Source organism: Equus przewalskii, chromosome 5 (genome assembly GCF_037783145.1).
Source record: "Equus przewalskii isolate Varuska chromosome 5, EquPr2, whole genome shotgun sequence".
NCBI lineage: Eukaryota > Metazoa > Chordata > Mammalia > Perissodactyla > Equidae > Equus > Equus przewalskii.
The window spans coordinates 72,029,393-72,039,543 of record NC_091835.1 but is presented as its reverse complement, the minus strand read 5'-3'; the positions used below and the strand labels follow the sequence as shown (position 1 = coordinate 72,039,543).

The window sequence follows — 10,151 nt, the reverse complement described above, 5'->3', positions numbered from 1 at the left end:
TCAGTTTCCAAAGTCTTGGAAGGGTGGAGGTAGTTTCTCACCTTTGGTGTCAGAAGGTCACTGTTCATAGTTCCCTGAAGCTCCTGGTGCCCCCATGAAGTTTTTGTCTGTTGGTAGGAGAGCATGGGAGGCTTGGGGACAGGGTAGCATCCTTGTTCTCTCACCTCTCCCTGTTCTGGGGTTCATTGGTCTCCTTCCTTACCACCTGCAGGGAGACCTTGCTTTTCTCTTATCTGAGTCATGGCTGTGCTGAGGTGTGCAGAGGGTGGGAGAAGCCAGAAGATAACTGGCCTTAGGGGGTTTCCAGTCTAACGAATATATTATAGCCAGGACATAGAAACAGACCTAGACAGAGGACAAGAACAAAACTAGGAGTGGACAGCTTTGGACATTGGTACTGGGATGAGGAAGAGGGAGGGAACAGACTGTTAGGTGCAGCCATGGGATTAGGATGGTCAGGAAAGGCTCCTGGGCAGAGTATTTGAGGGGATGGGAGAGTATAGGGCTGGGCAGAAAGCAAGGCAGAGAAGGGAGAGAAGTCAAATGGTAAAGCCATGGAGACAGGGGTTTGGACAGTAATCAGAGATGTATGAGTCTCAAAGCCATTAGTGAAGAGTTGTTAGGAGATGCCAGAAGTGCCTCCGTGGATGTTCTATATACAGCCCTTCCAGGGCTGCAAAGGAGAAGTCTCTTATACCAGGGGCAGCAGGAGGGCCAGAAATAGTCTCCATCCATTGTTAATACCCTCAGGTGGGTGAGAGATTGGGGATGGCTGAAGCTCCCTGATTAGCAATCACTCTGGGAAAAGTGTTGTGAATGAAATTTTGAAAGCGTGATGACCTTTAGAGCTAGAACCCAGCATCTTCGAGGTCCTCACAGAGCCTGGCCTCTCGCGTCCCAAGACTTCTCAATTTACCCCATGTAAACAATAAACTACAACCCCCAGCATCACTTAGTGCTTATTTGGCTCGCCTTCCGGGGATTTGAGCATTTCCGGCGGAAGTGGCCTCGGCTACGCCAATCTCCTTCCCTAAACAAAGTAGACTACGATTCCCACTGTCCTCCGCGCCAGGGGTGGGTGGGATAAGAAACCGGAAACCGCACGCGGACCTGGACCAGGTGAGGCAGTAGGGGGCTGGAGGCCTGGGTCTCCGGGGCAAGCTGAGGGCCCTCGGGGGTCCGGGGCGGCAGCAGGCCGGGAGCTGGAATGTCGGTGTTTTTGGGCCGCTCGCTCGGTCTGGGACTCGCCCTCGCGCAGGAGAGCCGAGCCCACGGAACTGCCCTGGAGTCTTGCGAGGACGCGGCTTTCCCGTCGGGCGGAGCCCGCGGGCGGGCGCGGTTTCTTAGGGAGCCTTAGTCCTCGGCCCCCTCGGAACCAGGAGGAGGGATGTAGTGGTCTCTTTGAGTCCACGCGCTGTTATTGTTATTCGCAGTGTATTATTTAGTCTTCGTTTAAGGATTTGCTGATTGTCCCTGTGGATCCCTGGAGTGCCCCCAAGGGACAGGGGTGTGGAGTGTTCTGGATTCCTTCTTCACTTCTGGGTTTAGTGTCAGAGAACCTAGGTGGCCAGACATAATCGCTGGATCACCCTCTGCTTCCTTTGCAGTTAGTGTAATATGACACTGTGATTTATAAAGTATCTACATTTCTTGAGTTTCTGGCTCTTGGTCACTCTAGGTAGGACTTCCAAGTGCCTCCTTTGGGCTCCCATAGTGTTTTGTTCAGGACATTAAAAGCTCGAATCACAGTATATGTACAGTTGTCCTTCTGTCGTCTCACAGTAGTCTCTGAGCCTGGCCTACCTTTTACTCATTTTGTATTTGTTTCTTACCAAGAGACTGCCACAGTGCCTGTCACGCAAAAGACTCATAAATATTAGAAAAAATAAATGAGTTAACAACTGGTTGTAGGTTGGATGGAATTTGTTATTTTCATTTCATAGAGAGGAGAGGTAAATGATTTGCTAAGAGATTCTTTTTAGAGATGAAAGTAGGATTAGACTTTGAGTCAATTGACACCTAACCTGTGGCTCTTGCAGTCAGGCTTTGAAACTCTGGAACACTGGAAATAAGGCCTTGTCATCTTGTGAACCACCAGCCTTGCTGTCTCCAGCATAGGTCTCTAATGATCAAATGTAGGCCCAACTTAAGACTTGAGAGAGATCCCAGAGCTGGAGCAGCCAATCCACTGATGTTGGCATGGCCTGGGCAAAGCAAAGCAAGGGCTCCTGAAACATCTGAGTTCTGCACATCTCCCTTCTCAGCTTGTTTGAGTCCAGTGGGCCCTGGATAATCACCTGGGCAGATCAGTTAAAGGCTTCACAGATCAGTCTGGGGAAGGAGTTCTTAAGTTTGGTCCCTGATTTTTTCTTTCTCACTTCCCCCAGGCCAGGGTCAGAGAACAGGTTGATAGATCGAGCTGTTGGGTCAGCCAGGAGTTCCTCCTGGGGGAAGAGGTTACTCTTGACCTGGGCAAGGGGTTGAGAGGAAAGAAGAACCATGGTCCTTGCCCTGTGGGGGGGGGGCCTAGACGTGATGGAAACATGCCCAGAGCCTGACAAGCCCTCAGAAGGAAGCAGGCAGAGTGCAAAGTGGGCAGCTGAGCCTTGAGTGAACTCAGGATATAGAAGTGGAGAGGAGGGGGCAGGTCCCGTGCCTGAGTGGTTGGGTTCGCGTGCTCCACTTCGGCGGCCCAGGGTTTCACCAGTTTGGATCCTGGGCACGGACATGGCACCGCTGGTCAGGCCATGCTGAGGCGGCGTCCCACATGCCTCAACTGGAAGGACCCGCAGCTAAAAATATACAACTATGTGCCGGGGGGCTTTGGAGAGAAAAAAGGAAAAATAAAATCTTAGGGGAAAAAAAAAAGAAATGGAGAGGAGTCCATCAGGAAGGGCTCCTTGGTAGAAGGTAGTTTTAAACAGGATTGAAAAAGAAGGGAATGGACAGAGCTGAGCAGGTGTTTGTTGACTAACAAGAGCTGGGACCTTGGAGATATGGAGGGAAATCGAACAGGGCCTGGCCTCTGATCTGCTCAAATCTAGTTGGGGAGGCAAGGTGTGAATTCATGAAGAAGCCACTAACCATGGTGACGCGATGGTTCTCAGCCTTCACCAACCATCAGAATCACATGGGGAAACTTGTTTAAAATCCTGATTCCCAGGCCTCACTAGACCTACTCGTGTGAGATGGGGTTGAGGAGCTGTGGCAAATGTGCAGTGTCCTGAGGAGGGAAGGCGTTACCAAAGGAGTGGTTTGAGCTGCATCTTGAAGGATGGGTACGATTTGGATGTGTGGAGCGGCTGGGGAGTCTGTCCTGGTTGACTTGAGGAGTAACTTTGCTTTGGGTTTGTAGAAATGGCATGTGCCAAGTTTCGGAAGTTGGGGTAGGAAAGGCATTTTGAAAGTGTGAGTGGAATGATCAGGCTGGAACACTGGGTTTGCGTGGGAGTGGTGAGAAGGAAGACTGGAAGGAACGGCCTTTGCAGGTGACAGAGGTCACTGGAGTGCTCCCTCTGCCCCCCGCCTCCTCCCCTTACTTCCCTCTTTGTCTTCCCCTTTTTCCTTCCTTCCTCCCTTCCCCCCTTCCCCTCTTTTGTTCTCCCCCCCTCACTTACACATAACATTTCTTTCCATCCTTTATATCAATCTTACGAAGTGGATATTATTCTTAGTATAGATGGTCCCTGACTTATGATGGTTCGACTTATGATTTTTCAGCTTTACGATGGATGGTGCAAAAGCGATAGGCATTCAGTAGATCCAGTACATCGCATTTTGATCTTTTCCTGGGCTAGCGATGTGAGGTAGGATACGCCTGTGACGCTGGGCAGCAGCAGCGATCTGCAGCTCCCAGCCAGCCACCTGATCATGAAGGTAAACAACCAGTACGCCTACAACCCTTCTGGACCCATCCAACCATTGTTTCACTGTCAGTACAGTAGTCAGTAAATTACATGAGATATTCACCACTTTATGATAAAATAGACTTTACGTTAGATGATTTCGCCCAAGTGTAGGCTGATGTAAGTGTTCTGAGCACGTGTAAAGTAAGCTAGGCTAAGCTATGTTTGGTAGGTTAGGTGTATTAAATGCGTTTTCCACTTACGATATTTTCAACTTAGGATGGGGGCCAGCCCCGTGGCCTAGTGGTTAAGTCAGGCGCACAATGGACTTATCAGGACATAACCCCGTCCTAAGTCGAGGAAGATCTGTATTTGGTTGAGGAAACCTGAGGCTCTGACCATGGTTACACAGCTTGTAAGAGTCTTCTCTTTTCTTTTTTCTTTTTTTTTTTTGAGGAAGATTAGCCCTGAGCTAACTACTGCCAGTCCTCCTCTTTTTGCTGAGGAAGGCTGGCCCTGAGCTAACATCCGTGCCCATCTTCCTCTACTTTCTATGTGGGACACCTACCACAGCATGGTGTGCCAAGTGGTGCCATGTCTGCATCTGGGATCCGAACCAGTGAACCCCGGGCCGCCGAGAAGCGGAACGTGCAAACTTAACCGCTGTGCCACCGGGCCGGCCCTGTAAGAGTCTTTTCTGTGTCTGGTGGTAATCTCACTCACCACTGAGGTGGGTTTTTTTGTTGTTTTTTTCTTTTGGTGAGGAGGATTGGTCCTGAGCTACATCCGTTGCCAATCTTCCTCTTTTTCCTTGAGGAAGATTGTCCCTGGGCTAACATCTTTGCCCATCTTCCTCTATTTTGTGTATGGGATACGGCCACAGCATGGTTTAATGAGTGGTCTGTAGATCCATGCCCAGGATCCGAACCTGCAAACCCCGGGCTGCCACAGCGGAGTGTGTAAACTTAACCACTACACCACCGGGCTGGCCCCCTACTGAGGATTTTTGAATGTGGGCAAGAAGCTGGGCTGGGGTTGTAGAATTAGCAGGGGGCTGATCGAAGTCTCTCAGGCAAGATGGTTTGGGTGGTTAAGAGCACAGCCTTGAGTCACATAGTTTGGGTTCAAATCCCAGCTTCATTACATGCTAACTGCGTGACTCTGGGCCAGTGGCTCGATCTTGCTAGGCCTCAGTCTTCTCACCTGTAACATGGGAGCAATAATCCCCACCTCCTGGGGTTGTTTCGAGGCTCAATGAGGTGTATCTGGCACAGAGCCGTTGCTCGCCACCTGGAAGCTGTTGTAATTAGCCCTCTAATTAGTCTCTGGGCTGTGGCTGTGCACCTGCCTCTCATTCCTCAGCATCCGTTTCCAGGACACGGGCCATCCTGGCTCGGCTCGTTTTATTAGGGATGATGTAAAGGTGCTGAGAGTTTGCCGCCCGTAAATATTTATTGAGAGCCTACCATGTGCTTGGCATGGCCTAGGAACTCGTGACTCAAGACCTGTGCCTGATGGAAAGTGGGGGATGGTTGCTGGTTATGGGCTATTCTCAGCAGGTGATAGAGGAAGAGGAAGGATACTTGAAGCGGGGAGAGGACAGGCCCTTCGTTACCAACAACTGAGATGAGCTCAGTCCTGTGTGGAGGTTGGGGGATGACTGACACAGTCTCTTCTGAGCTCAAGAAATAGTACTAGGGGCCCTGGCCAGCCTGGATCCCTCCCACTCTAGGGCTGAGGACTGATGGGGCTACTGTCCATCTCTTTTCCAGGTGACAGTGACATGGCTGTGCCCCAGGCTTTCCTGCTGGGGCCCCTCCATGAGCCTGCAGGTGGCCTGATGGAGCCCCAGCCCTGCCCTCGAAGCTTGGCTGAGGGCTTCCTGGAGGAGGAGCTTCGGCTTAATGCTGAGCTGAGCCAACTGCAGTTTTCAGAGCCTGTGGGCATCATCTACAATCCCGTGGAGTATGCGTGGGAGCCACATCGCAACTACGTGACCCGCTACTGCCAGGGTCCTAAGGAAGTGCTCTTCCTGGGCATGAACCCCGGACCTTTCGGCATGGCCCAGACTGGGGTAAAGGGCTTGGCTTCTCCTGGCGGGTGGGGTGGGAGGCCCCAAGGTGGATGCTTGCCTGCGTGTGCTGTGGAGGAGGAGCATGTGCATGGCTGCAGCCCCCATCCCCTCCCAACACACACACTGGCTCCTGTGTTCTCAGACAGTCTCCTGGCCTCGCTGCCGTAGTTAACCCAGCACATTAATGGTAGTTCCGTTTCCCCTGTGAGCTGTCCACTAATTGCCTCTGAGAGCCCTGTCTTCCGCCAGCCTCATCCTTACCTTGCCGGATCTCCCCTCTCCCTAGAGTGTGGTTGGGGTCAGGAGAGGGACCAGGGCTACCACGTCCTCAGGGGAGACTGCTTGACAGGGGTGGGTCTGGAAGAGATGCCAGGCGTTCAGGCATCCTGGGTTCTGTTTCTTAGCTGAGGAGAGGTTTGGAGCAGAGCCAGGTTCCAGGACCTACTTGCTTTCCTTTCAGACCTCGCTGTGAGTGACTGCCCCTCAGTTGGGCTGCTCGGCAGGTGGGGGAGGGGAAGAGGCTGCAGGGCAGGAGGCTCAATCGCTTTTATTGACCTCAACTGGGGGATGAAGGGTGATCAATGATGATCGATGGAAATGACAGCCTGAGGCTTGGGGCTGAGAGGGCACCCAGAGAGCAGTGGTCAGCCCTGTCCTTGTGCCTCCTCTGACCCTGGCTCCCTTTCTGTGTCAGACCATCTGTTTGTTCCCGGTACTACCCATCACGCCCTGGGTAGGGCCAGATATCCCTATGTACTTCCTGTACGTGGTCCCAAAGGCTAGTGGGGTAGAGGCAAATAGATTCTTCTGGACCACAGTCCACAATGAAAAATTGGAGAGACGGACAGGATCAAACCACAGGGCCAGGAATCCTTGTCTCAGGCCTTTGGTGGTGGTGGGGGGGTGTGTGTGTGTCTGCAGGCTAGATCCTCCTGGAAGGTGGAAAGGGGTCCAGAGCCCAGGCATCGGGTCTCCAGTGTGAAGTCCTCATGTCTCTCTCCTTCCCCACAGGTGCCCTTTGGGGAAGTGAATGTCGTGCGGGACTGGTTGGGCATTGGGGGCCCTGTGCTAACCCCTCCCCAAGAGCACCCTAAGCGACCAGTGCTGGGACTGGAGTGTCCACAGTCAGAGGTGAGCGGTGCCCGATTCTGGGGCTTTTTCCGGAACCTCTGTGGACAGCCTGAAGCCTTCTTCCGTCACTGCTTTGTCCACAATCTGTGTCCTCTGCTCTTCTTGGCTCCCAGTGGGCGCAACCTCACCCCTGCTGAGCTGCCTGCCAAGCAGCGAGAACAGCTTCTTGGGGTCTGTGACACGGCCCTCTGCCGGCAGGTGCAGCTGCTGGGGGTGCGGCTGGTGGTGGGAGTGGGGCGGGTGGCTGAGCAGCGGGCACGACGGGCTCTGGCAGGCCTGATGCCCGAGGTCCAGGTGGAGGGGCTCCTGCACCCCTCACCTCGTAGCCCACAGGCCAACAGGGGCTGGGAGACGGTGGCCAAGGAGAGACTGAATGAGTTGGGGCTGCTGCCACTGCTAACAAAATGAGTGCCCCTGGGGCACATAGGACACAGTCAAGGCCCCAAGTCATTCTTGGGCACGCAGATCTACACGCCTCCTGGACAAGCAACAAGGTCATCCTCAGCTCCCCGCTTCCTGGGAACCGCGTTCTTTGATCATTGGAGCTGTCTTCCGACCCGCTCGGGCAGTCTTGACACTGCTCCTGCTTGCCCTCTGATCCCTGCTTTCGTCACCTTCCTTTGAGCATTGCCTCTTTGGCTCTGTGGTACCTAGCTCCACAGAGAGTCAGCAGCTGCAAACTGCTCTACCTCACTGTTTCCTTGGGAGTCTCTCTTCAGCTGAGAGTCACCCACACAGTGACTTCTGAGGTCATATTTGCTGTTTTAGAGAAAAGATCCTGCCAGGATCCCCACCTGTCCTCATAGAACAGGTTGCTTCAGCTGACCCCTTTCCTCACAGGACAAAGCATGGGGCAAGGATGGTAAGAGTGAACTTCTTATGAGAGACTGAGGCTGGATCAGAGGGAGAAAGAATTCAGTGTGGCAGAGTGGGAAAGGCCCGAAGACTGGGATTTTCATCCCAGCTTTGAGACTTGTGAACTTTATGACTTGGGACCAGTTGATTAACCTCTCCAAGCCTTAGGACCCTCATCTCTAAAATAGGGATCCCTCCCCATGGGGTTGGTGTGAGGGTTAACTGAGACAACCCTTGAGAGTGCCTTGCATAGTGCCTGGCACAGGGGTACTCGTTACACCTCTTGCCTCCGGGCTGGGGAGTCACTGCACTACAAAGGAAGCCCCTCCACCCTGAAGACCCTGCTGGGGGGTCTGGGCCTCCTCCTTGGCCAGGGCGAGGGGCGGATTCTAGCCCTGCCAGCAGTGGACCAATGACTTTATGAAAAACCCAGCTTATGATTTTTCAGTCTTAAGCATTAAAAGCTCCTAAACCCTTTGTCTTGGTCCTTTTTTTCCCTCCTGCATGTCAGGGATGGAAGGTGGTCGTTTAGATGTTCCTCTCTCTTACCTCTTCACTGTTTGCAAAGGGTTCTCTTGGGTAGCTGAGGGCGTTGATGTAAACAGACCAGTTGCCTTACCAAAGCTGCAGGGTCTCTGTTAGAGGCCTGTCCCGCAGTTTGGGGACACTGCGGGGAGCAGGGGTGGGTGGATGGGAGCCTGGGATCTCCAGCCAGCTCGTCTCTTCTGTCTGCTGCATGACTGGTTGGCGGGCCCCTTTGGTAGGGGCCAGGAGAGTGCTTCGAGTTGGGAGCAGAGCAGGTCCTGAGACCACCTTCCCGAGGAACACACGGTCGAGCTCTATCTCTTGGGACAGGTGGTCTCCAGCTTTCAAAATTAAGATTTTTAGTACAAGTATCCCCCTCCTCCAGCCAAAGTGTATAATAAAGATTTTTTTTTAACAGATTGGCACTTGAGCTAACATCTGTTGCCAATCTTTTTTCTTCTTCTTCTCCCCAAAGCCCCTCAGTACATAGTTGTATATTCTACTTGTAGGCTCTTCTAGTTCTGCTATGTGAGATGCCGCCTCAGCGTGGCTTGATGAGCGGTGCCATGTCTGTGCCCAGGATCCAAACCAGTGAAACCCTGGGCCACCGAAGTGGAGTGCGTGAAGTTAACCACTCGGCCACAGGGCTGGCCCCATAATAAAGAATTTGACAGGCCTTTGTCCTTGGTTCCTGGGAGGGAGACTCTTAAGTCCTTGGAGTTTCCCAAGTGATAGAAGGATCTTTGTTACCACTGGTGGGCCCCTCAGACCATGCCTGAATTTATGCTAATATTTGACTCAGGCCGAGGGCTGACCATGCCAGTGAGACCAACCATGTGGTTAGAAGGTTGGGACTTTGAGCCAGGTGATATCAGCTTTACCTCTAGGGAGGGTAGGGGGGCTGGAGATTGAGTTCCACCACATGGTCAATGATTTCAATCAATTATGCCTACACAATGAAACCCTAATAAAAACTCTGGACACTGAGGCTTTGGTGGACTTCCTGGTTGGTGAACACATGGATGCGTCAGGAGGATGATGTCTCCTGACTGCACGGAGAAAAGACATGGAAGCTGTGTTTGGGGTCCTCCCAGACCTCACCCTGTGTCTCTTCATGTGGCTGCTCCTGATTTGTAAACTTTATAATAAAACTAATTGTAAGTAGAGTGCTTTTCTGAGTGCCGTGAGTCATCCTAGCAAATTATTGAACCTAAGGGGATCATGGGAACCTCCAGATTTGTAACCAGTAGGTCAGAAGTGCAGGGGACCCCTGTACTTGCCACTGGCATCTGAAGTGAGGGCAGTCTTGTTGGCGATTATGCCCTGACACCTGTGGAGTATGTGCTAACTCCAGGTCGTTAGCATCAGAATTGCTGACAGTTTCGCACCCCCACATGCCTCAGACTCCTTTCCTCTCTTTCTGCTGTCGCTGCTAGTCAGTGCCCCACATTGCAGAGCCCTGGATTAGGCCCTGTGGAATAATTGCACAGAGAGAGAAGCCGTTGTTCCCTTATGTATTTAGCTGAAGTAGTCAGGGAAAGCTCTCTGGAGGAGGTGGCGTTTCAGGTGGCCTTAGGGACTGGGAAAGTTTTGGAGAGCCTACAGAAGAGCATTGTTATGTTCAAGGGGTGGTGAGTAGATTAGAGTTGACTTGGCCCAATTGGGAGAAAAAGCTGGAGAGGGAGTGGGCCAGCTTGTGAAGGGTCTGGAATGCTAAACTA

The 10,151-nt window shown here is 52.4% G+C and overlaps 1 protein-coding gene across 4 annotated transcripts; it reads left to right on the top strand.

Moving 5' to 3' along the window:
• The first annotated feature begins 1,004 nt into the window (after positions 1-1,004).
• On the top strand, positions 1,005-9,596 carry SMUG1 (single-strand-selective monofunctional uracil-DNA glycosylase 1). Of its 4 annotated transcripts, none has more exons than XM_070621541.1 (4): positions 1,005-1,119; positions 3,721-3,876; positions 5,618-5,919; positions 6,931-9,596. In XM_070621541.1, exons 3-4 carry the CDS (start codon positions 5,629-5,631, stop codon positions 7,456-7,458), a joined length of 819 nt encoding a protein of 272 aa, XP_070477642.1. In that variant the 5' UTR covers positions 1,005-1,119; positions 3,721-3,876; positions 5,618-5,628; the 3' UTR covers positions 7,459-9,596. The 4 variants fall into 4 exon arrangements, with proteins under 4 accessions (XP_070477642.1, XP_070477644.1, XP_008525909.1 ...); XM_070621543.1 differs by having other exon boundaries at positions 3,721-3,887; XM_008527687.2 differs by lacking the exon at positions 3,721-3,876.
• Positions 9,597-10,151: the final 555 nt, after the last annotated feature.